Here is a 26,808-nt window from a genome sequence, read left to right as displayed (position 1 = left end):
TAACAATGAACCATTAGTGGAATTTTAAACAAAGAAGTGATACGGTCAAAGCAGTTCCTTAAGGTCAAAAGGCAGGTATGCAGGCAATATTGGATAAGGAAGAGGCTGAAGGCAGTAAGTCATAATCAACATGGTTTAGGAGAAAGTGACAGATTTGATATACTTTTGTTTATACTACTGGCATACAAAGGACAGGGAAGAATGCCAAAAACTCTCAGCCTATCACAGGTATGACTCACTTAACAGCAGTGTGGTTTTTGTAAATCCATTAATATCCAAAGATATTTTGATCTTTTGATTCTCAGTAATTCAGGGCCCACACTTATGGGTGAACTTCAGCTTCCTCATCAGAGAGCTAAAATCTCTAAAGCAGTATGTATGTAATAGTGTACCTGGCTTCTTGAAGATACCCCAGGGCTAAATGTGAATCTGTACCCCCTAGCAGTGGCTCTCAAGCTTTTTATTGAGCCAAAGAATTACCAGGGAAGCTATTTAAAATGCAGATTTCTAATCCTCATTTTAGACCTACAGAATATACGTTTTTTAAAGATGTATCCCAGGTAATTCCTCGAGTCCATCTTAGACAAGTCATTTAAGCTCCCTAGCTTTGGTATCATTACCTGTAACATAGGTACAATATCACTATCTTACAGAGGTGTAAGAATTAAATGATATAATATGTATTATTAAGTATCCAGGAATAGCTCTGGCACTTTGTAGATGCTAATATGATAGCTCTACCTTCTCCTTAACGTGTTAATTTTGCATTTACCGATACTAGATTTCTTAAGACTAGAGGATAGTTTCCCAGTAGACTTACAGAGTCCCTATTTGTTCTATTAACTAATAAAAGAATATGGCACCTTAGGAGAAGCTTTTCTCTTCATCTTTCTTTTCCACTGCAAAGAAGGTAGTTATTTGTGGTTTTCTTCTGTCTTTTCTCACAAAAAAAAGACTGGACTTCAAACTTGGATCAAACAAGCAACAGAGAGAAAGTAAGCCAAAATGAATGAGGGAAGATGAACTACTAAGCCCATCCACTTCCAGAACTCTTCCCCAAAACTTTTCTCCTCTTTTTGCCAGTTTCTTGGCAAATTGGACAAGGCTGTGATGGTTAAGAGCTGAGGCTAGACACAGGAGTGCTGTAGGTGCTATCACCCTTCCAGAGTGTGCTTAACCTCCTGGTTCACAGAGGGCAATGGCATGTATTCACTTGGATGCTAAAGACAAGCCTGTTTCTTGGCCAGGGGGTCTGATTACATGAGGCAGGACACTGTACAAGAGGCCTCACATCTGACTCCCATTTAGAGTACAGAAGGCCCACTCTTGCAGCCATATCCTACATCCTGGCCCTTTAGTTACTTCTAGGACGTCTTGTTGGTATATTAAGGAAGGAAAATAGAGTCAAATCCTAGCTTCACCACTGACTTAGCTGTGTAACACTGAACAAGTTATTTAACCCCAAATTCAATTTTCTCAAGTTAATTTGAAGCTGTTCTGTAGGCAGTGGGGAACTGATGGTTTTTGAGGAGGAAAGTAACAATCAAAATTAGCTCCCTTGGGCTTCCCTGGTGGCGCAGTGGTTGAGAATCTGCATGCTAATGCAGGGGACATGGGTTCGAGCCCTGGTCTAGGAAGATCCCACATGCCGTGGAGCAACTAGGCCCGTGAGCCACAACTACCGAGCCTGCGCATCTGGAGCCTGTGCTCCACAACAAGAGAGGCCGCGATAGTGAGAGGCCCACGCGCCGCGATGAAGAGTGGCCCCTGCTTGCCACAACTAGAGAAAGCCCTTGCACAGAAACGAAGACCCAACACAGCCAAAAATAAATTAAATAAAAATAAATAAATAAATAAGACCCTAAGATCACTATTTAAAAAAAAAAAAGTTAGCTCCCTTAACCTGCTGTATAGCACAGGGAGTTCAGCTCAGCACTCTGTGATGGCCCAGTTGGGTGGGATGGGGGGTGGGGGGGAGGGAGGCCCAAGAGGGAGGGGATGTGTGTATGATTATGGCCGATTCACTTCACTGTGCAGCAGAAACTAACACAACATTGCAAAGCAACCATACTCCAACAAAAAATTTTTAAAAATTAAAAAATTAAAAAAAAATTAGCTCCCTTCCCCAAAACAGCGGCCCTCCAAAAAAAAACCAAACACAGACTAATTTTTTAATTTACATTTTTTCTGTTAAAATTAAAAACTAGAGTTAAATTCTCAAAGTCCAAATTAGACTAAATGTAAAACTGCTATACAACCCACTGAATGGATTTATAGTTAGTGTCCCTCAAAAGTATCTAGTCATCTTCCACCTTTTTCCTTTTTTTCTAAATTCATTCTGCTCCAGTCTTCACTATCATCACATGCACTTTATTCCATCAAACATCATTTTTCAGGATCAACCTACCTGAATAATCATTAAGCCTCTTTAGAGCTTTCCCAAACTTAAATATTGTCATTTTGATTATACACCCCAAAGCATTACTTTCCTCACTTCTTTTGTTTAGTACCAGAATGGTCTAAAAAGAAACAATAAAAGTTGTTTATTTCCCTAAAAAGAAAGATCAGTATATCCAATGGCTAATAAGTTAACCACTTAATAAAACACATCAAAAACTACTCATCCTTATGTTAACTATCTGAAATTAGAACATAATGAATTAGTTAATCTAATACTTTGCCATTTACTTCATGCTTACAAGATTATGCAAGAAACCAAAATGGCTTCTCATAACTTGTTTGCTTTCCAAATACTTCACATTTCAACCCCATATCTAGACAGAGAGAGAAAATCCAACCATACTCTCCTTACCTAAAATCGGTAGGGCTAAAAAGCATTATTTAGGACTTTTTTAGACCTTGAAAAACAGTTACACTTCCAATGTGTATTTAAATTACAAATCAGTTTTTATCCTGTGACATTGCTTCAACTTAAGTTCATCATAGTTAAATTGACTGGGCTACTGCTCCATCTTTCAAGTCAGATGGAGATTCTTTTGCATCAAGCCTCTTATTCAAGATTTCTTCTTCAGCAAAATTGACTGTTAAATTAGGTAGAAGTTCTCCAAGACTACATGGTATTGTGGTTCTCAATCTTTGTTCCACTGGAGAAAACCTAATTAGTGGTGAAAGAGACCATTTTCTTTCACCAAGGGACATGCATGAAGATGGTTTTGTATAGTCAATGTGCAAATCATGAGTGCCCAAAAAGTTAAGCATATCATCAGTTTGCATGTATTGGGAAGTAAGGCTCAATTCTGGTTTGTGTCTTTCAAGTGTTTCAGGATTAGAGAGGCAAATTTCTTCCCTTTGCTTGGACAGAGATTTCTTCAGAGCCTCATATCCACTGCAAGTAGCCTGTAAATTAAAGTCTGATTCTGGAGTATTCTGTCTTCCTCCCACAACACCTGGGAAAATGCCACTGTGCATAGGACTGTTTGGTTCCAGTTTAAAATTGGCCTCTGTACTACTGGAGCTATTAAGACTTAAGTGACCAACTTCTTATGGAAGAGTTTCATGTAATATGCCAAAATCACTATCTTTAAAACTGGAATTAATTCCACTTGATATCTGAAAAGAGTTCCATAACATACTTTTATGCATGGAAAGATCTTTGTAAGAAGCTTTCGAGTGGTCTGATATTTTAATATACTCTTCTTCACTGCTACCTATCACATCTCCTATTGCCTACAGCAGGGGAGAATGTCTCTATTTGGCTAGTTTCTAAAAGCTTGTTCTGTAAAGCTGTACATTCGAAATCTTGCTTACAAATTATGTCCTTATTTAACAAATCTGACAGATTTTGTGTTGTTGGTTCACCTATGCAACTGGTCAGCACAGGTTTCTGAAGCACACACTTGAGGCAATCTGAAACAACTTTCTCTTCAGGCAAATGAGAATGGCTAGAATCGGACACAGTGGTTGCTGAGAAAAAACTGGCCATGTTAAACTCTTTTTGATTATGCACCACAGGTAAGGATTCTGGCAATACTTCTGTATGTTCAATATCCATTTGAATTGGTTCTGTACTTCTGTTATCTTCTATTTTAACAGCTTTTCTCCATGAGCTCCTGCTTTCACTTATCAAGTTTTCTGGAGTTCGGGGGATTTGATTCCTTGTTAGGAATGGGTTAGAGAGTCAATTAGTTCCTCTAATATTACTTCTTTTCCTTTAGAAGACTGTGGTGAATCAGATAAAACTGCCCTTGCAACCTCTTCTACCAGATGATCTTGCTCTTTTTGGAATGGATCACTTTTCTTAGCTGGCAGAGACCCTCCAAATGCACTACTCTTTGCAATATTTGATGATGAAGAGTCTTACACTTCAAGTTCTGGTGTTTTCTTAGAAACTATTTCATTTTTCTCTCTAGGAGTTGTCAACTTTGTGTCTTTTTCAAGTAGTGTAACACTGTTTCTATCTGATGGTGAAATGGGCTGCAACAGGAAAGAAGCAGGGCTGTTGGCTAGATCACATTTAGTTTCCACTATATCACTTGCCCTTCTGCAATCATTTTCCTGGATATGTTGCTTAGGTGTATCTGGAAGTGAAGCAGGGTACTGCAAAAGAACACTCTTCGCATATGCTTCTTCTGAGGCAGGATCAAATGAAAGGGTAGACATAGGTGATAAAAGATCCACAGCTGGAGTCCAATCTTTAATTAGACTGAAAGGAGGCCGAGAAATTCTTTCCAATTTTTATGCTATTCTTGTTTTTCAACAATAGAATGTCTTATATTTGTGAGATCTTCTTTTATTTTATACCTCATATGCTTCAGATCTGACAGTCTTTCTCTCTGAAATTTGGTCTCTTTTTCAAGGAAGTGAAGGTCTATTGCCAGTCTTGCTTGGTTAGCCTGACAATGTTCATATTTCATTACTTTCAAGACTTCATTTAATAACTGAATAACTGTTAAGAGATTCAATTTTCCAGCCTCTTAAACATTTCCTATGTGCAGCTGACACATTTGTTTCTCAATTTTGTCAAGTAAGAGCCTTGGAATATTGATAGCAACATTAGTTCCATCTAAAGTATATTGGTTAACCAGACTAAGGACTGAACTAACAACTTCTCTCTCTTTTTCCAAAGCCGTGAGTGTTTCATTCACTGAAGCCCACAAAGACCGAACCTTTTGAATTTTCTCTTGTATATTACTTTGGTCATCATAGGGTTCCATTTTTTTATTTGGTTTTGCTGTCCTATACATTCTGATCTCAAAGTTCGTATTTGTTTAACTGACAGTTGTGCATTTTCCTGGTATTTTCGGGTAACACAATCTTCTCTTTGCAAAATTTTTAAAACTCTGTTATGTGCTACATGGCATCTGGCAATGCACTTGCACAACTCTTGTGGCTTTAGGTTAAATGTCTCTGTAAAATGTACAGAAGAATTTTTAGAATGGGTTTTTATATAATTTATTGCCACAAATCTTGCAAAGTGATACATCAGATGAATAAACTTAGGACCACCAGGAGAAAGAAATAGTGAACCAACAACTTGAGGAAAGCTACTTCCACATTCAGCAGAAATCTTTTTTAACCATTCACAGCAATGTTTTCGGAATTCAGTATCACATTTTTGGTCAAATGGAGGCCAACAAAGTTTGAAAACTTCTTTAGTGAGAGACTGGTCAAGCGTTTGAAACAAAAAATAAGAAGCTATCTGAAAGGCATCACTGTTCAACTTGTCAGACATGTTCACTCCGAGGTGCATGTGCGACACGATCTTTCCACCAGCTACAGTCGCTGAGCCTGGCTAGAAGCTGAGTGCCTGCAAATACATCCAGAGATGCTCCTTCTCAAAAGAAGTGACCCAGGCCAAACTCATCTTTGCGGAAGGCAGGGCCCGGCAAAGGAAGAAAGTGCAGTCTCCAACGACTGAGAGGGCCCCTCAGGCTTTTTCCCTACGGGTATCCTGAGATGGCAGCGGCCCCTCCATTGCCACCATCTGATCCTCTCGCCCAGAACCATTTCGCCTCACATGCGTCAAGTGGCCTGAGACTCTAAAGTCTCAGGGAATTAGAGCCTCTAACGGTAGTACTGCACAGCGGCCAAGGCGAAGTCACCACCCCTTGTATGTTATTTGTGCTTTCTCTTGTTGCTCTTAATATTTTTTCTTTGTCTTTAATTTTTGTCAATTTGATTAACATGTGTCTCAGCCTGTTGCTACTTGGGTTTATCCTGCATGGGACTCTATGCTTTGGAGACTGAATGTTTTCCTCTCCCACATTAGGAAAGTTTTTGGCTATAATCTCTTCAAATAATTTCTTGGACCTTTCTCTTTCTCTGTGCCTTCTGGGACCCCTATAATGTGAATTTATTGCATTTAATGCTGCCCCAGAGTTCTCTGATACTGCTCACTTACCCATTTTTCTGCCTCATTTGTTCCACTATAGATTCCTTCTAGTGTATTTTTCATTCCAGTTATTGTATTGTTCATCTGTGTTTGTTCTTTAAATCTTCTAGGACTTGTTAAACATTTCTTGTGTCTTCTCGATCTGTGCCTCCATTCTTTTTCTAAGATCTTGCATCATCTTTACTCTGAATTATTTTTGGGGAAGATTGCCTAACTCCACTTCACTTACTTGTTCTTCTGGGTTTTTCTCTTGTTCCTTCATCTGGAATATACTCCTCTGCCGTCTCATTTTGTCTGACTTTTCTGTGTTTGCAGTCCCCTTTCCGCAGGCTGCAGGGTCGTAGTTTCTCTTACGTCTGGTGTTTGCACCCTTGTGGGTGAGTTTGGGTCAGGGGCTTGTGCAGGTTTCCTGGAGGGAGGGACTGGTGCCTGCCCACTGGTGTGTGGAACTGTGTGTTGTCCCTCTGGTTGACAGGGCCATGTCAAGGGGTGTGTTTAGAAGTGGCTGTGAGCTCAGTACAACTTTAGGCAGCCTGTCTGCTGATGGTTGGGGCTGTGTTCCCCCTTTGCTGATTGTTTGGACTGAGGCATCCCAGCACTGGAGCCTGCAGGCTGTTGGGTGGAGCCAGGTCTCAGTGCCAAAATGGCCACCTCTCGGAGAGCTTGTGCCAATCAATATTTTATGGGGCCTCCACCTCCAGTCTCCTTGCCCACCCTCTGCACCACAGCCAACCCACACCTCCCCCAGGAGACCCTCCACAACACACAGGGTGGTCTAGCCCAGGCTCCTGTGGAGTCACTGCTTTGTTCTGGGTCCCAGTGTACGTGAAATCTTGTGTGCACCCTCCAAGAGTGCAGTTTCTATTTCCCCCAGTTCTGTGGAGCTCCTGCACTCAAGCCCTGCTGGCCTTCAAAGCCAAATGCTCTGGAGGCTCCTCCTTCTGTTGCCAGACCTTCAGGCTATGGAGCCTGACCTGGGGCTCAGAACTATCACTACCGTGGGGGAACCTCTGGGATATAATTATTTTCCAATTTGTGGGTCTCTCACCCAAAGGGTATGGGATTTGATTATATCACGGCAGCGCCCCTCCTACCGACTCGTGGCTTCTTCTTTGTCTTTGGGTGTAAAAATTTTTTTTTTGGTGGGTTCCAGTCTTTTTTGTTGATGGTCATTCAGCAGTTAGTTGTGATTTTGGTGTTTTTGTAAGAGGAGGTGAGCTCAAGTTCTTCTACTCCACCATCTTGTCCAGAATTGAGGGGCTACTTTTAGTTTGGATGCTTTCTGCCTCTTCCATCAGTTTGTACTGGCCATTATCCCCTTGATATGGGGTGCATAGGTGCAGCAGCCCTTGCGTGCTCTCCTGGTATGGCAGGGGCAGTGGTCCACCCCCAACCATGGGTCTCTCAGTGGCAGCACCGGCCATGTGCCCCCAGGATAGCAGGGGCATCGATTGGCACCTGCTCCTGGGTCTCCCAGTGGTGGCTACGGCCCATGCATTCCCGGGACAGCAGGAGCAGTGATTGGTGCCTGCTCACCCCCCATGCGTGCTCCCCATACGGCAGGGGCAGCAACTAGCTTCTGTTCCCAGGTCTCCTAGCTGCGGCAGGGCCCACTCACCCCCAGGACAGTGGAGACACCTATTGGCGCCTGCTCACAGGTCCCCTAGTTTCGGTAGCAGCCCATGGCCACTTCTGAAGCCCACGATGACAGTGACAGCTCATGCCCACCCCAAGAGCTCATATAGTTGGTGTTCTGTTGCCTGAGAGCATGCACACAGGGAAAGAAGCTCCTATGGCAGTCCCACCCCTGTCCTCATGCGCCCCCCAGTAATGGTGACTTGCTGCTCTGGCATGCCCAGGTTCTTCCAAGTACACCCTCAGTTGCCACAGTCCAGCCTCTTCAGGCTGTCTCCCCACAGGCAACGCTGTTCCTCTCCCTGGGTTTGACCTCTGAAACCCAAGTTTCAGCACGCAGCCCCCGCCCATACCAGTGGATGAGCATCTCAGGCTAGGGAGCACAGGGTGGCAGTAGGTCACTCCGTTTTGCCTTCCACAAACTGGTTGCTGCACTCTCCTCAGAGGCTCTGAAGCTCCCCCTCCGTCCAGGCTGATCTCCCTGCCGGTGAGGGGACTTCCTAGGGTGTGAGAACCTTTCCTCCTTCACAACTCCCTCCCTGGGGCACAGGTCCCATCCCAACTCCTTTTTCTTTTTTTTTTTTCTTTTGTCCTACCTGGTTATGTGGAGGTTTTCTTGCCCTTTCGGAAGTCTGAGGTCTTCTGCCAGTGTTCAGTAGATGTTCTGTGCAAATTGTTCCACTTGAAGATGTGTTTTGGATGTGTTTGTGGAAGGAGGTGAGCTCCACATCCTACTCCTCAGGCATCTTGATTCCTCCTCATAATGCATATAATTTGTACAGAAATTTCTGCTATTAGTCCAGAAAGTTTTTCATTTAACGTTGCTTACATTTTAAAGATAACTGCAGTCAGAATAATAGGTTAAAATGTGAGCTTTTATAAATAGAACAAAAATTACTGTTTGTATATTTATTGCCTTTCCCTTTCCCAAGGCCACTAAAGAGATTCCACTTTGTTTCTTCCCTACACTTCTGAAAGGCTTTAGCAGGAAGCAATTTTGGGATTATATGAGGGCGGGTGGGGAGGGAAGAAAGGGTGAGGGAGTAATTTTTCTGGGAGTTTTATGGAGTGGGAATCTGGGAAAGCCTGGGTGTGAGGGAGTACATGAGAGAAGAAAAGAAGGATTTTTAAAAGTATTGTTCAAGAAATGACAATAAAGAACTTCAGTTATTTCGAAATTAGTCTTTGACTGTCATCGGGTTCCTCTGGCCACAACACAGCTTGGGATGAGAGAACATAGGTGAATGATTTAATAAGACTGGGAATATCAAAAGATTTATATCAGTAATTGAGATGGGACTGTGGGGGCAGAGAGCACAAGCTAATATGGAAGTGGAAGGTGTTGCTACATTGATTGTTGTTCCTTTCAGTTATTGTCGATCAAGATTTGTTTATTCTTTTTTTTAATTTATTTATTTTTGGCTCTGTTGAGTCTTTGTTGCTGCACGAGGGCTTTCTCTAGTTGTGGCGATCAGGGGCTACTCTTCATTGCAGTGTGCGGGCTTCTCACTGTGGTAGCTTCTCTTGTTGTGGAGCACGGGCTCTAGGTGCGTGGGCTTCAGTAGTTATGGCATGCAGGCTCAGTAGTTGTGGCTCAGGGGCTCTAGAGTGCAAGCTCAGTAGTTGTGGCACACAGGCTTAGTTGCTCCATGGCATGTGGGATCTTCCCGAACCAGGGATCGAACCCATGTCCCTTGCATTGGCAGGCGGATTCTTAACTACTGTGCCACCAGGGAAGTCCCTGTTTATTCTTTTAAGGAACAAATTATGTAGCTGATTTATGACCTACAACATTTATAATATAAATAACAGTTACACTTTTTTTTCTTGGGCACTGAATTTTATGTTGGCTTGGGGGAAGGGAACATAGGAAGGAGAAGTGGAGTAAAATTTCACTCAGTATGTCTTTCCTACATATGAAACAAACTTGGCAAGTCTATATTTTCTCTTTTTGTCCTGTCATCCATCATATTCTGCTCTATAATATTAGCCAAAGTGATAACATTTTCTCTAATTGGAACTGTAGGACATAGTCTGTAAAGTAACTAGACATCAGATGTGTTCTTCAAGATTTTAATGGTATCAGTCAACATAGCAGTCATTTTCTTTCTTTTAACCGTATTGTTTCAGCATTCAAAATTAAATTTAGGAAGATACAACAGGTAAAAAGATTCCTAGAGTAATCCTTGACATAGTAACTGTTAAGAGAATGGTCTTTGATATTATTTATGTATGTAGCATAAACATTACATGCTATTTCTATATATAAATTTCCAAAAGGGGGGAGAGCAATTTTTATAGACTCACTGATACCTCAGATTTTTTTTTTTAAAGAAACATTGCCTTTATTTGACTGGACTGTTTCATTTCATCATCAACATTTATGATTTCATCTGGCTTAAAACACCTACTATTACTTTAGAGCAGAATTGATTGGTCTTGTAAGAAAAATGGTTGCTTGGGGCCTTTCAACAGAACCTACCATGTAAGGCTAATCTTTCGTAGATTAGAAAGATGGATCACCAGTGTTCTTGTTTTTATTTCTGTGAACGCAGAAATTGGAAAAGGAATTGAAAACGTAGAGGTGATAATGACTAATTCATTTATGCATTTTGTTGGTAATATGATCTTGTAATGATAGTTTTACTATCATTAACACTCAAATTACTTCATGAACAAAATGAAATCTCAAATTTAGTAATTAGGTGAGTTCAGAAACAGGTACACAGCTAATGGTCTTGCAAACTAGAAAAAATGCATTAGTTGGAAATTATCTGTGAATTGTTTTCTTGCAGGGAACAAATCACAAGACAGTGGCATAGCAGAGATGGAAGAACTTCCCGTACCACATAACATCAAAATAAGCAACATTACATGTGACTCATTCAAGATTTCATGGGAAATGGATTCCAAATCAAAAGACCGTATTACACACTATTTCATTGACCTCAATAAGAAAGAGAACAAGAACTCCAATAAATTTAAACACAAGGTAAAATTCTAACACATCCTTATATTCATTTCTATCTTAAAACTTTCTAAGTATGAGGACATTTTGAAAGAAGGAATAATGTTCTATTAATTACTAATATATATTTGACATTGGGAAGAATAAAAATTATATGTCATTTAAAAGCCCTATTCCTTCAAGAAATTGTGTAAGAAAATGAAATGCCAAATATATGGGTAAAATACATTTTTTTCTGGGAAAGCTGAAATCTTGACTCTCATACAGACATAAAAATTAACATGTGTTAAAGATTTTCTTTAACACATTAATGAGGTAACTGATGAGGTATTACAGCCAATTCAAAGGATGATCCAGAAAAAGACATTTTTATGGATCAGGATATTGAAATAAATGTTTAAGTGGAGGCAGAACTGGTATGGGGTGGGGGAAGAGCAAGGGCAGGCAAGGAGGGTTTAACTTCCACTGGGCAAAATTCACTTGCATGTACTTAGACAAGAATAGCTGAATTGTTATCAGTTGTCTACAAATTACAGAGTTGTAGATTCCACAAAATCAGAGGATAGCCAGAAGAGTGTGCTGTAGACAGTTCATAGTTTTCCACTGAAGCACACATTTTTCCCTAAAACTGCCAAATGAAGAATGTGATGGCAGCTTATAAACTGTAGGATATTTGTTAAAATACTTAAGGGCTGAAAATTGCTTTATGTGGTCAATTTTATTTTATGGTTTGAGAATAAAAATTAACCTTTAAGTGTTTTAGACATGTAACAATTCTCTGATATTTATTCTCTTACCTGTCTGCTTATCACATATCTTTTCTGATACATACCTCCCTTCAGAAGTAGCTGTAGAGAGGATAATAGTTATCCGGCTTAAGAATTCTTTCTTATGTTTCAGTATTTTCACTGATATGAAACTGATCTTATTTTAATACTGATAATAAATTTTAACTTGGCAAATCTTTTGAAAGAATTGTCTTATCTTGTCTGGAAATTATGCATTTTACTAGATGTGTAATTACACATACTAATGGTAAGTGAGGCTTATACACACAGATAAGTGTGATAGAACAAGATTGATGTCATTATTTTCCCATGTTCCAGTTTTAATTATTCCTTCTAGTGTTGGATATCCTCTTTGCTGACATTTGCTTTCTTAAATTAGCTTTGAAATATTTAGTATTAAATGGTGAGGAGTCAAGATTTGACCCCCTTTCTTCATTCCACACTTAGAATACCATATCTTTGGAAATATAGTGAATACTCAACTAGCAGGTTTATTTACCTTATTAATCATTGTTTAAAAATACCTAAACTTTTCTGTGACACATAGGCTCCACACTTGAATACAAGTAAAGCAAATGTTACCTCATTTGTATGTAAAACTGAATCATTTAAAAATATTTATTTAAAAAAATTCTGTCCCTTGACATATAAAATATTTAGTAATGGGCTACTCTGATAAAATTATTGCATAGTATATATTAAACAAATATAATATTTTAAAATGCTAAATCTGTTGAATTTTTATTTCACATTTCTGTTTTTTATATTGTTTTATCATTTAGTATTAGAATATTGCATTTTAAGCATATTAAGGAGTGTACAGAGAATAACATTACACTAGAAATCAAGAAAACAAATCCAAGTACATTTATGTCATTAGCTTAGCTGTATGATCTTGGCATGTCTCTTGATCAAATTGGGCCTTAATTTTTACATCTGAAGAATAAGAGATTTGAATATAGTAATTGCTAAATATCTTTAAAAAGGAAACTTGTGTCATCAGCCAGGAATTTAATAAGTTACTCCACATTGTTTACAATTGATTCAAGTTATACTACTAAATTAATTCATTTCCTTCCTCCCTCCCTTCCTTCCTTTCTTTCTACTTTTCTTTCTTCCTTTCTTAGGATGTTCCAACAAAACTGGTGGCAAAAGCTGTTCCCTTGCCTATGACTGTCCGTGGACACTGGTTTTTGAGCCCAAGAACTGAGTATACAGTAGCAGTGCAGACTGCCTCAAAACAAGTTGATGGTGATTATGTGGTGTCTGAATGGAGTGAAATTATAGAATTCTGCACAGCAGGTAAGAGAATTGGGTATAAATACAGAAAAAAAAAACAACACCTTATTTAATAGTTCCTAGAAAAACTAATTATAGAAAATACATTCTTTTTTATAATTATGAAGTGATATGTATTGCATTGGTCATTTTTGCATTGCCAGTAGCATCGTGTGACAGAACAAATTGATTAGAAGGAGCGGAGGTTCTCAGCAAAAACTGGGCAATGGCATTAAATTACTTCTGTGCTACATGCACATTCTGATTTTTCAAAGTAAATGCTTTGCAAATAAAAATTGATGCAGTATAAAAATATACTCAGCATAGTTTCTGATTCATTTTGAGAGAGAGAGAGCTTTCTCCTTCCTCTTTTTTTTTTTCATTTTTTACTTTCACTGTCTTGAAAGAAAAAAGCCAGGAACATCATTCTCTAATTTAAGGGAATGGAGGCAGATTGCAATGACTTTACCTAGCAAATATGTTACTGGATTTTTCACTTGAATGCTGATAATCTATCTCTAAACTAGTGTCATGTGAGAGAGAGAGAGAGAGAGAGAGAGAGAGAGAGAGAGAGAGAGAGAGTGTGTGTGTGTGTGTGTGTGTGTGTGTGTGTGTGTGTCTTTGCTTCATTAGAAAGTACTGCATAGGTTCCTTAAAAAACTAAAAATAGAACTACCATACGACCCAGCAGTCCCACTACTGGGCATATACCCTGAGAAAACCATAATTCAAAAAGGGACATGTACCACAATGTTCATTGCAGCTCTGTTTACAATAGCCAGGACATGGAAGCAACCTAAGTGTCCAGCGACAGATGAATGGATAAAGAAGATGTGGCACATATATACAATGGAATATTACTCAGCCATAAAAAGAAACAAAATTGAATTATTTATAGGGAGGTGGATGGACCTAGAGTCTGTCATACAGAGTGAAGTAAGTCAGAAAGAGAAAAACAAATACAGTATGCTAACACATATATATATGGAATCTAAAAAAAAAAAATGCTTCTGAAGAACCTAGGGGCAGGACAGGAATAAAGATGCAGACGTAGAGAATGGACTTGAGGACATGGGGAGGGGGAAGGGTAAGCTGGGACGAAGTGAGAGAGTGGCATGGACATATATACACTACCAAATGTAAAATCGATAGCTAGTGGGAAGCAGCTGCATATCACAGGGAGATCAGCTCCATGCTTTGTGACCACCTAGAGGGGTGGCCTAGGGAAGGTGGGAGGGAGACGCAAGAGGGAGGAAATATGAGGATATATGTATATGTATAGCTGATTGACTTTGTTATAAAGCAGAAACTAACACACCATTGTAAAGCAATTATATTCTAGTAAAGATGTTTAAAAAAAAAAAAGTACCTCATAGCCATTTAGGATTGGGATATCTGATGTAGAAAGCCCATCCCCTTTGATTTTGAACTGTACCTTAATAGCCCACTGGGTTGCAAATGTTACCATTCATATGCATTTATCTATTTTTTAAAATTCATTCAATCAAGAAACAAATATTTATCGAGCACTTAAATAGGTGGTGAAGGGACACAAAGATATCTCTACCTGAACACATCTGTCATCCACTCTTTTTGTCTCTTAGAGAGAGAGGCTGTTTCAACACACAGGAGCTTGTAGAAAAAGTCATAAAAACAGTTTGCCTCACCTATTGCAGGTTGCCTAGCAACTTTCCCCAGCTGAGGCATCCTTCAGATAAATCAGCTATTTTTTTTCCCATAGCCTCACACTAGATTTATTTCAGACTCAGGATGTGCTTAGCTACTGCTTTATCTCAATATCTTCTGTTTTCTTCTTAATTTCAAACTCAGTATAAAGCTTCTCATGTGGATATGTAGAACGGATGAGAGTTTAATTCTAAGTTACTGTGAATTTATCTTCAAACCCCTTTTGTTTATTCTATGAGGAAGTTGCTAAGGATTGCAACATTCTTTATTGCTAAGGATCTCAGTGTATTAGAGCAAGGAAAATAGTATCTCTCTGGTACTATATTTCTTCCTAAGATGTCATTGGGCCTGTGAGCCATGGCCGCTGAGCCTGCGGGTCCGGAGCCTGTGCTCCGCAACGGGAGAGGCCACAACAGTGAGAGGCCCGCGTACCGCAAAAAAAAAAAAAAAAAAAATTCCTCCTTGGAATCTACCTTATGTTTCACATCTTTCCATTTACTTTTATTGCATCCTACCAGGGAGGTAGACACAGTAAAAGACATGTTATCTTTTGACATTATTTTAATACATGCTATTTTCCATAGGACAGCACCAAACAGCGTCATAGTATTTGTTCATTTTTTTTAAAAAAAGAGCTACTATTTACCTGCTAAAACCCCATTTGACATTAGGGAAAGGCGTGAAATAGTATTTTTTCTTTAGCTTAAGGAACACCTTTGGCATTTTCAGTTCAGAAATATCCATCTATCTAGATGCACACATTCACTCTTTTCTATAATCTATATAACTACATGCGTACATGTTTTATTTCTATGTATATAAAGAAAAACCTTTTTGTCTTCTTTCTTTCCTTTAGGTTGATCTCCCTATTGCTCTTTTATTCAAACACATCCCATAATTCTTCTAAGGAATTTATGGGGTAAATAATAAGGAAAATGCCAGCTTATTTAAAATGTTCCACAATATTTTTCTATAAATTATTTTGCATTTTTATGAGTAAAATCTAAGGGGAACTTAGGCTGTTCAAAGCTTGTTGTTTCAGTTTATTAAAATAATTCAGAGCCTGTTTCACCTAAGCTTTATCAATAACATTGACTCTAAATTTTGAGAAAGCTATTTTATATATATTGTCTTTTAATCTAGACATCTAATTCACTCAAAATTTATTGAGCACATATTGTATGCTGTGCACTGTGCAAAGTATTGGAGGTAAAACAGAATGCCACTGACTACTTCTAGGCTAATCCATGACAGAGATGAAACCCCATAATAAGTCATAGTTGTCTATATATTTACTTCTTCCCTTAGACTGTGAATTCTTTGAAAGAAGAATAATTTTTTTTATCTTTTAACCCGATCATTTAATTTTGCATGATGCCTTGTACGTCATGTTCTGATCTAAATAAATATTTGTTGAGCCACTGAAGCAATGAGTAAACAAACTATGCTGCCATGAGTAGTTCAACTAGGTTGCTTTTGTTTGAAAAGTCTTAAAATCTTTATAGACCAAAATTTTTGCTTAGATTCTAGTACAGGAGTTTGGCAACAGTCCTCAATTTTCAAAACAAAAAATTGGTGAAAAGATCAGATTACTTTGAGAGATGCTTTAAACTTTTAATTATTATTACTCCTTTAAATTCTATTTGCTATTGCTTGCAGGTTACAAGCTTCTTTTATTTGATTCATCAGCTGATTGAAGAAAGGCTACTATGGTGCTGATTGACATTACTCGGGTTATGCAGTCTGTATTCCTTATTTAACATTTTGGTTTCAGGATGTTTAATTTCAACGAGTGAAAAAAATGCAAGGGTATTCATAAAAGCAACTGTAAACTATAAAAAAATATTTTTGTAGAAGGAAAAAACGTGCCAAAGACAATGAATGTTTTCTTTTTTAAGTGCAGTTTCCTATTCACTAAGATGAATTTCCTAAAAGTAAATTTTAATAATCTACAATTTATTAAGCATGTAGTTGATACTTTTGATAATGTATTTTTAATAACAGACTGCTTTTTGGTTTTTTCAGACTATTCAAAAGTTCATCTAACACAACTGTTGGAGAAAGCCGAAGTGATTGCAGGACGGATGCTTAAATTTTCTGTTTTTTATCGTAACCAGCACAAAGAATATTTTGACTATATTCAGTAAGAATAAAAAAATATATATACTGATTTGCTTTACTAAGTGCCATTCCAAATTCTAGGCTCAGGTTTCTCTTGAGTCTGCTTCTGTGAAATAGCAATTTTTAGTTTTCTTCTCAAAATAATTATACTATGACTTTATTTCCCAGAAAAATTAAGTAGAAAAAATCAGATCATGGAATTTTTTTCCACTTCACTTAGATTCCTTTCCATGATCACTTGTAATACCAGTTCCTGTCTATTTGAGTGGAAGATCTTAAACCTCCAGGGTGAAGATTGGTGAGCATGTCTTGTACAGATACACACTCCTCTAATTCCCAATAACTCAGTGCCTTCTGTCTCATACCAACTACTAAATTTTCTCCTCTTCCTGTGGGTCATTGAAAATGAGAGAATAAAAGGGTGACTGGTTCATGAAACATGGTGAATCAGGTGGGATTTTCGGGCTTCTGCCTACGTAGAAATCTCTCAGCCATTATCTTGGGTTAATTATTCATGAGGAAAATCTCCTTTGTTTACCTTTGAATTCTAGTGTTCAGTAGTATTTCTAAGATATCCTATGTTTGTCCCTAAAAGCAGTTTCCAAGAATTCCATGTCACAAGTAGTTTTAATACTTACAGCCCTTTCATATTTGTAGAAGAAAATTTCAAGAGCGTAAATAGGCAGATGTGTGTTTTAAAGTGAGACTGAAGCTTTTAAATTGATACAGGTTCTAAAACTTTTACACAGCAATCCCTATAATTTGTTATTTTAAAAGCCTTGATCTCACTTTGTAAACTCTATAAAGTATTCTTGACAGGATTTTATGTGAAAAAAAATTAGGAAGTTCTGTTGTGGTTTTTTTGTTTCAAAACTCTCCAGTTTTTCTTAAATCAAGATCATGGTTACAGATCTAAATAAACTCCAAGCTGTGGAAAATGCAGAGAGAATCAAAGAGAGAAAGGTGAATTTAGGCATGTGTGTTCTTCAAATTAAGTACTTTGCAATATCATGTAGTTTGATATATTTTGATCGTGAAAACTATTCCTGCCTTATGTTTGAATATCCTGTAAATAGAGTTCAGTCCATAATTCTCTTTGCTGGCAAATTATTTACCCTTCAGTCTATATAATTCATAGTAGATGCCATTCACTAAATTAAGTGAACATGAGCTGAGAGACAGAACACAAATTATTATACTTGTCAATTGTTGAATGGGAATGACCATATATGACTTAACAAAAAAAGGTACTTCTTTATATTTGTTAAGCATAAAATTAGAAATAAAAAAGATCCACAGTTGCTATTTTGTATAATAATAAATAATACATCAATAGAATAAATAAATACATGTTTGGTACTAGGTTCAGATTCCCAGAACGTTGCAAGTGTCTATTTTAGGTGGCCACTGGAGGTCACTATTTCTCTGATTTTTCTCTGTCCTTTGGGTGGGAATTGGCCTTCTGTTTTCGGGTCCTTAGATACTCTAGAATTTGCTCCATCTGTCTTCAAAAATTCTTCCAAGAAGAAAAAAATAAAGATGGGGAGCATGGAAAATGGAAAAAAGTATTGTATATATTGTATGATTGATTCCAATATACTAGTATACAAGATGTATTTACTAACAAGGAAATTTATCTTTGTTGGATTTTCTATGATAGTTGTAAAATTCATGCAAGTTATATTTTGATGCAGTATATATACACATACTGCAGTATATATACATAAAAAAATATACTTGCCAAGGCATGGGAATAGTTTTTCAACATTGCTTTTTTAAAAAGCTCTATTAACTGAAGCCATATTATCATCAGTGGATCTTGATTTTCTTTAAATCTTCTAGGACTTGTTGAACACTTCTTGTGTCTTTTCGATCTGTGCCTCCATTCTTTTTATAAGATCTTGCATCATCTTTACTCTGAATTATTTTGGGGGAAGATTGCCTAACTCCACTTCACTTACTTGTTCTTCTGGGTTTTTCTCTTGTTCCTTCATCTGGAATATACTCCTCTGCCGTCTCATTTTGTCTGACTTTTCTGTGTTTGCAGTCCCCTTTCCGCAGGCTGCAGGATCGTAGTTTCTCTTACTTCTGGTGTTTGCACCCTTGTGGGTGAGTTTGGGTCAGGGGCTTGTGCAGGTTTCCTGGAGGGAGGGACTGGTGCCTGCCCACTGGTGTGTGGAACTGTGTGTTGTCCCTCTGGTTGACAGGGCCATGTCAAGGGGTGTGTTTAGAAGTGGCTGTGAGCTCAGTACAACTTTAGGCAGCCTGTCTGCTGATGGTTGGGGCTGTGTTCCCCCTTTGCTGGTTGTTTGGACTGAGGCATCCCAGCACTGGAGCCTGCAGGCTGTTGGGTGGAGCCAGGTCTCAGTGCCAAAATGGCCACCTCTCGGAGAGCTTGTGCCAATCAATATTTTATGGGGCTTCCACCTCCAGTCTCCTTGCCCACCCTCTGCACCACAGCCAACCCACACCTCCCCCAGGAGACCCTCCACAACACACAGGGTGGTCTAGCCCAGGCTCCTGTGGAGTCACTGCTTTGTTCTGGGTCCCAGTGTACGTGAAATCTTGTGTGCACCCTCCAAGAGTGCAGTTTCTATTTCCCCCAGTCCTGTGGAGCTCCTGCACTCAAGCCCTGCTGGCCTTTAAAACCAAATGCTCTGGAGGTTCCTCCTTCTGATGCCAGACCCTCAGGCTATGGAGCCTGACCTGGGGCTCAGAACTATCACTACTGTGGGAGAACCTCTGGGATATAATTATTTTCCAATTTGTGGGTCTCTCACCCAAAGGGTATGGGATTTGATTATATCACGGAAGCGCCCCTCCTACCGACTCGTTGTGGCTTCTTCTTTGTCTTCGGGTATAAAATATTTTTTTCATCTTTTCCAGTTATATGCCCAGAAGTGGGATTGCTGGATCATATGCTAACTCTATTTTTAGTTTTTTAAGGAACCTCCATACTGTTCTCCATAGTGGCTGTACCAATTTACATTCCCACCAACAGAGTAGAAGGGTTCCCTTTTCTCCACACCCTCACCACCATTTATTGTTTATAGACATTTTGATGATGGCCATTCTGACTGGTGTGAGGTGATATCTCATTGTAGTTTTGATTTGCATTTCTCTGATAATTAGTGTCATTGAGCATATGTTCATGTGCCTATTGGCCATCTGTATGCTTCTTTGGAGAAATGTCTATTTAGATCTTCTGCCTATTTTTTGATTGGGTTGTTTGTTTTTTATTGTTGAGTTGTATGAGCTGTTTGTATATTTTGGAAATTAAGCCCTTGTCAGTCGCATTGTTTGCAAATATTTTTTTCCCAGTCTGTAGGTAGTCTTTTCATTTTGTTTTTGGTTTCCTTTGCTGTGCAAAAGCTTATAAGTTTGATTAGGTCCCATTTGTTTATCTTTGCTTTTATTTCTATTGCCTTGGGAGACTGACATAGGAAAGCATTGGTACAATTTACATCAGAGAATGTTTTGCCTATGATCTCTTCTAGTAGTTTTATGGTGTCCTGTCTTATATTTAAGTCTTTAAGCCACTTTGCATTTATTTTTGTGTATGGTGTGAGGCAGTGTTCTAACTTCATTGATTTACATGAGCCTGTCGAGCTTTCCCAACACCACTTGCTGAAGAGACTCTTTTCTCCATTATGTATTCTTGCCTCCTGTGTCAAAGATTAATTGACCGTAGGTGTGTGGGTTTATTTCTGGGGTCTCTATTCTCTTCCATTGATCCCTATGTCTGTTTTTATGCCAATACCATGCTGTTCTGATTACTGTAGCTTTGTAGTATTGTCTGAAGTGTGGGAGGGTTATGCCTCCAGCTTTGTTCTTTTTCCTCAGGGTTGCTTTGGCAATTCTGGGTCTTTTATGGTTCCATATAAATTTTAGGATTATTTGTTACAGTTCTGTGAAAAATGTCATGGGTAATTTGATAGAGATCGCATTAAATCTGTAGATGGCTTTGGATAGTATGGCCATTTTAACAATATTAATTCTTCCAATCCAAGAGCACGGGATACCCTTCCATTTTTCTTACTGTGCCTCCCATTGGTATAACTGAAATGGAAGGGACCAAGGAACAGGAAGAGCTGGTTGATACAGTCCTAGCCCACAGTGGAAGGTGAGAAGGGTAGAGAATAGATCTGAGAGTGGGGTAAAGGGAGATAACCAGCTCTATTCCAAGGAAAATGCAGGCAAGAGGGCCTGATTAGTAAACTGTGTCTGGGTAAAAAAAAAAACTAAAGCAAAAAAAGAAACAAGATGCTTTTGTACCAATGTACATGGACAACATTCATTTTAGATCTAAATTCTGGCATACTTTAAAGAAACATTCAACATATTTAACCAGTATTGTTAATCCAGTTTTCTCTTCACCAAGCCACTTCTAAAATCCAGTAGGCATATATAATGGATGTGATTTCAGCCATAAGATTTCTAATTTCACTTTGGTTTTCCTGGTCAGGAAATTTATTATGTAAAAGACCTCTGAGGTTTGTAGCAGAGCATCCTTACCTTAGGATCAAGGCTAAAATTTAGCCTTCTATAGGAAATGTTAAAAGATGCATTCTTCTTGATCTGATGGTAGGATGGATGAGCACTCAGGCTTTTAATAGTAGACAGTTGACCTTTAGGCCTGTCACCATTAAATTCTGTAAATCAGTAGCTTTACCACTGTCGTACCAAGCAGTGACCATTTATTTTCTCTTGCAGAGAACATCATGGGAATGCTATGCAGCCCTCTGTCAAGGATAACAGTGGTAGCCATGGCTCTCCTATCAGTGGAAAATTAGAAGGCATCTTCTTCAGCTGCAGCACTGAATTCAATACTGGGAAGCCACCCCAGGATTCACCTTATGGAAGATACAGGTTTGAGATTGCAGCAGAAAAACTTTTCAACCCCAATACTAACTTATACTTTGGGGACTTCTATTGTATGTACACTGCTTATCATTATGTGATTCTTGTCATTGCCCCTGTGGGATCACCAGGAGATGAATTTTGTAAGCAGCGCCTTCCTCAACTAAATTCCAAGGATAATAAATTTTTGACCTGCAGAGAAGAAGATGGGATGCTGGTTTACCACCATGCCCAGGATGTCATTTTAGAAGTCATTTACACTGACCCTGTGGATCTTTCTCTAGGTACCGTGGCAGAAATCACTGGTCATCAGCTCATGAGTTTATCTACTGCAAATGCAAAGAAAGATCCCAGCTGCAAAACCTGTAATATTAGTGTTGGACGTTAATGCCCACTTTTCTTATTCTTAGTCCCCTTTCTTCCCTTAGGAGCATTGATCCTCTGTTGTCCATTTTCATCACCAGATGTTTTCCACTGAAGCATGCACATGCCGCTCTCACCAAAAGCAAACTGCCACTTATCAAATTTCATTCAGAGCTGTTTTAGTGTTTCCTATTCCCTACCCTTCCCCCTCCTTTCAATGCTGAAATATCCTAAGTTGTCCTTCTGACACTCTGTTGCCTAGATGCTGCAATGGTTTAATTTTTTCTTTAAGCCAAACATAACCAATTATATAAACTGCTTTAGCAAAATACAAAATAATGGAAAATAATGGCTTATAAATGGTGTTTAAATATGCACTCATTTTAATCTACTGAGCAAATATTGGGATTATTCCAAACCGCATGAAAGGGTGTAATTGCAGCATGAATTAAATCTTGAAGCCTAGAATTGTCAGCACTTCCAACTTGTTGTTTGACAGTGTTATTTATATTATTTATATTAGCTAACAGGAAACAACTACTGTGTTTCAACATAATAAATATAATAGAAAAATATTTTATTTGTATTGTATAAAATATTTACAGTCTTATAGAATATATAGTTACATTTTAATAGCAATTGTATACATGTCACGAAACCATTTCCCTTATCAAAGATGTAGTTTGTAAACCTCAAATAGTTGTGTATCTGTTCTAAGTAGATGACTTTAATTAAACAAATTTATGAAGGACATTATTCTGATTTATAAAATATCAGGTAAATACAGAGAAAACAATAAGCCTCTGAAATAGTCTGCTTCAGAAATAGTCAATGTTCTTCCCATCCAAACTATGTGAAAGTGTGAATTTGTTCAACATCATGCTTAAACATTACAGAAAAGAGAAATATAAACGTGGTTGGTACAAGAGAAAATGTGGACCTTTTACTTATTTTTACAAAAGCAAAAGTAATAAACAGGTGGTTGGTTTAGTACAAAATAACTGCACACACTAAAGTGGATGAAGCAAATAAAATATCCTGGCTTCTTTCCCAAGGTGTCGTAGCAACAATTTCTAAACCTTTCATTTTATACAGAGTGGAGAACAACTATATAGTTCATGGGAAAGTTTTTTGACTTCATAAAGTATAGACCTTGGAACATTAAAAAAAAAATTTCCAATGGAAAAATAGTTATATAATCTTATAGTAAACAAATATTAGCAATCATAACTATGATCACATTAGATTATATACTACAGACACATCTATCCAAAATACCTATTTTCAAATTTTAATACAATATTTTATTTTAATATAAACATCTGTTATATAGACAAAGATAATTCACAAAGTACATGCTATCAGAATGAACTTTGGTAATCAGAAATGTAAAATTTTAAGTAACAGATAAAATAATGTGCTATTTTTATATAGAAATAAAAAATTATCAGTGACACATTCTCATATATTTTAGGGTGCTGAAAGCCTAGCAGATTTAAGGAACAAGGTAGTAGATTTTTTTTTAATCACTTAAAAATCTATTAGAAGTTTCAAATAAATTACATTCTTACTAGCTGTATTCCTTCCTACATAAAATAAAGTTTCTTTTCTTCCTCTTACTGATTTTTTAAAATTATGCTCTTTTCCATATGTCAATATAAGCAATCTTTGGACACTAAGGAGACTTTCTTAACCAGTAGCCCATTTAACAGGTGGATGCTTTGTGTTATTTAGATTTGATAAAATAGATGTTTTCTGAAATAATTATACTGACTGTGCATTTTCTCCCTGGCATGGAGAAGGCTAAATTTTATTTTCCAATTATACTGTTCCTTGTTGTATCTCCTCCCTTTTAATCCCTTCTACTCATTTATAATTACACTTGCCATCCATTCTTAAAAACAGCTAATACACTAAAGTGCTTCAATTTTCATTTGTCATAACTACTTAGCAAGAACGGCAGACGAAAATAAACTTGACTTATCTTGGGTCAAAGTGATCACAAACATTTCCTGAACTTCAAATAGTTTTGGCCACATCTTGCTTGCTGATGAGGACCTCTAATAGTCTCAGTTTGGCTTTTATATGCTTGTATTCGTAGTACTCATCTGCCATTGGTATCCTATCTTCCTTTTGTGGACTTCTGCAAAAAAGAAAATATTGTCCATTAGTTAATAATGAACCAACCAGTCATTAAAAATCCTTTTCTAACTCTTACATGAGAAAAGTACAGGGTAGCAGTTCCCACTTGATTTTTTCATCATGTCTTTTTTTCCCTTCCCTTTTACCTTCATTCACTCCCTCTTCCACATGTTACTAGGTTTCAATGTAACAGTACTCTGAGAAGTTAAAAATTTAAATGTTTTGCAAATATATCCAGTGCATAAACATATAACGTTGGGGCAAGTGAAAAGTTCCGAGGGAAATAAAAACCAGAACCCTCAAGGCATTCTTATCTAGTCATTCTCCCATGATCCATGCCTGTGTAGAATGTTCAGCCCTTACAGTGACAGTTGTATTTTAAAATATCAACCTAAAGATACAACAGAAATTACATAACAGAAATAACGTATAAATGTATGGTAATAGGAGAAGAAACTAAGTAGTTAACCTTACAAACATGAAATATTTCTAAGTTTTCTTGTAATTATAATGCCTAACTCTGCTAATGTATAGTAGAAGAATCACTGAGAAGTTTTTTTAAGGAATTTGAGTCTAAATTTCAGTGGTTCTCTTTGCACACTAATTGCACTAAGACTAGGCATATGATGGTGCACATATTTTTATACATATGCCTTCTAACTACCAGATGTTCTTGACACTTATTTTGAAGAATAATTGGATAGCATCTGGAGTTAAAACCATTGCCTTCCCAGAAAAATACATTGCCAGGATATGTTTTCTAAAGGAAAGTAGTTACTTCAGGATCTCAGAAGGGTCTTTCCTCCTTTGTTAATAAAGATGGCCAACTGCTTTTAAAATATTTCCACCCATGTCTTTGAAATACAAGGGGTGGGTACACAGGTGAGGTCACCACAATTGCCGCTGAGTATAAATACAGATACTCTCCAATATTCGTATGGCTGAAAACACTTAATATTTTACCTATACCCCTTCTCTTTTCCCAGTACTGATAAAAATACATTTATATTACTTCCAAATAAAAGAACAGCTAATCTATAAAGATTCCCTATGAATGTAGTTACCTACTTATGTTTTAACACTACGTATACTGCCCTGAAATTTCTAGTTCAGAACTCAGAACAGCACACAAATCTTTAGACAGGGTTCCTCTTAAATGTTGTCTCAATTATTTAACATAATTGCTTTGCCTCCCTTCAGTATTCTGAGCCAAACTTATCATAACTGGGTGTCTAAATACCACCTTAATTTGTGTAAACATATCTAAGTGAAGAAATGTTCTAATTTATAGGGAAATACTATAAGCCATTATGCAATTGTCCCTGGTCCTGCATACTCCACTTTAGCTAATAAACAAGAGTTCATTGGCCAGAGTGAAAATTTTTGCTAAGTATTTCCTTAAGCAGTTTTCTCATTATATAAAACATACTAAAGTGTTTAGCACAGTTCCTGGCTCATAACTGTTAATGTCATATCTAGATAATTATGCTTCTCACATGGTGAATATTACCAAGAACACTTATAGTACCTTAAAATTTTTAGTAATCCATTTGCCTGGTTATTTTAGCTATGTACAGTTAACCCTTCCCAATGAAATGTTTTAGGAAAACAAGATCCATATTTCCTAGCCATTCAACTATTTGATTTTACTTGTAATATAGCACTACTTCTGCATTTAGTTTAAGTGTATTACCACAAGAGGGCATATAACCTCAATCAAGTATTAGGCATATCTGAAGTGAGTTTAGGACTCACTGGTGCATTAGAATACTATACACATAACATAACTAACTTCCCTGTATGGCAAAGGCATGCCAAGTACCATTGCAGACCCATTTGGCAGGACTAGTTAACACACTGGGAAGTTCTCAAACTCTTTAAAGTAAATTTCTGGGTTCAGATAGGTTAAAAAAAATGTAAAAGTTGTATGGAAATTTTGTAAAGGAAAAAATGGAAATGGAAAAAGAAAACAAGAAATTATGTTTTATATTCTAAATTTAACAACCGTGTAACATTTCTCACTAGATAACATCAGCAGAAAGGTAAGTAACTTGGACTTATAACAGTCAACTTGAAGATTCCACTAGAAAACTATGTGTGTTACACCTGTACTTGCTAAATGCAAAAAGTTTGAGAGGTCCAGTCCTACTGAACAGCCCTGGAGGACTGAAATAGAAAGTTCCTAAGAGGTGAGTAGACCAAACTTTCAGGATGTTTTTAGAAAACAGTCTCTTCTCCATCAGGGCAGCCCTCAGGCTGCTGAAATCAAAGCAGTTCAAGAAAGGCAGATACCTAGATGGAGAAGAATACTGAGGAGCCAGTGTATCACAGACTCCTACCTCTGCCACCCTAATAACTCTGTGACTTTGGCAAAGTTACACCCTTTAAAACTTTTTTTAAAGACTGACATCCTACACGATAACTATAGCTTCCCAAAGTATCCCAGGAACTCTAATTATTTCCTCTTACAACTGTGGAAACAGGCTCAGGATAGCTAATTGGCTTGTCTCTGTCTCCTCCAGAAGTAGATTAATAATCCTTTTCTCATGATTTTATATATATGCATATATATAATTTTGTTCACAATATACCAAAATTTAGAAGAAACTAATGGA

The 26,808-nt window shown here is 37.6% G+C and overlaps 2 protein-coding genes and 1 pseudogene across 7 annotated transcripts in view; 1 reads left to right on the top strand and 2 right to left on the bottom strand.

Annotated features, from left to right (window-relative positions):
* The window catches only part of PHYHIPL (phytanoyl-CoA 2-hydroxylase interacting protein like), a gene marked incomplete at both ends in the record, with an annotated part of 88,658 nt that extends 66,582 nt beyond the window's left edge, over positions 1-22,076 (top strand). For both annotated transcript variants that reach the window (XM_079703775.1, XM_079703774.1), the window contains 4 exons: positions 10,783-10,979; positions 12,871-13,045; positions 16,733-16,850; positions 21,542-22,076. In XM_079703775.1, the coding sequence (XP_079559901.1) occupies positions 10,783-10,979; positions 12,871-13,045; positions 16,733-16,850; positions 21,542-22,076 (1,025 nt within the window). The remainder of the gene's footprint in view (positions 1-10,782; positions 10,980-12,870; positions 13,046-16,732; positions 16,851-21,541) is intronic.
* LOC307068829 (HAUS augmin-like complex subunit 6) lies at positions 2,947-5,824 on the bottom strand (annotated as a pseudogene). The gene is made up of 2 exons: positions 4,762-5,824; positions 2,947-4,663 (listed from the first exon to the last, which is right to left on the bottom strand). The product of its transcript is annotated as an HAUS augmin-like complex subunit 6 (transcript).
* Positions 22,077-24,070: 1,994 nt separating the features above from the next.
* FAM13C (family with sequence similarity 13 member C) overlaps positions 24,071-26,808 on the bottom strand; it is a gene marked incomplete at both ends in the record, with an annotated part of 135,822 nt that continues 133,084 nt past the window's right edge. For all 4 annotated transcript variants that reach the window (XM_079711231.1, XM_079711232.1, XM_079711233.1 and 1 more), the window contains one exon: positions 24,071-24,194. In XM_079711231.1, coding sequence (XP_079567357.1) covers positions 24,071-24,194 — 124 coding nt within the window. The remainder of the gene's footprint in view (positions 24,195-26,808) is intronic.

The sequence above is a fragment of the Hyperoodon ampullatus genome, assembly GCF_949752795.1.
Source record: "Hyperoodon ampullatus genome assembly, chromosome: 1".
NCBI classification, from domain to species: Eukaryota; Metazoa; Chordata; class Mammalia; order Artiodactyla; family Ziphiidae; genus Hyperoodon; species Hyperoodon ampullatus.
The sequence above is the reverse complement of the archived record's forward strand: the minus strand, read 5'-3'. Positions and strand labels throughout refer to the sequence as shown.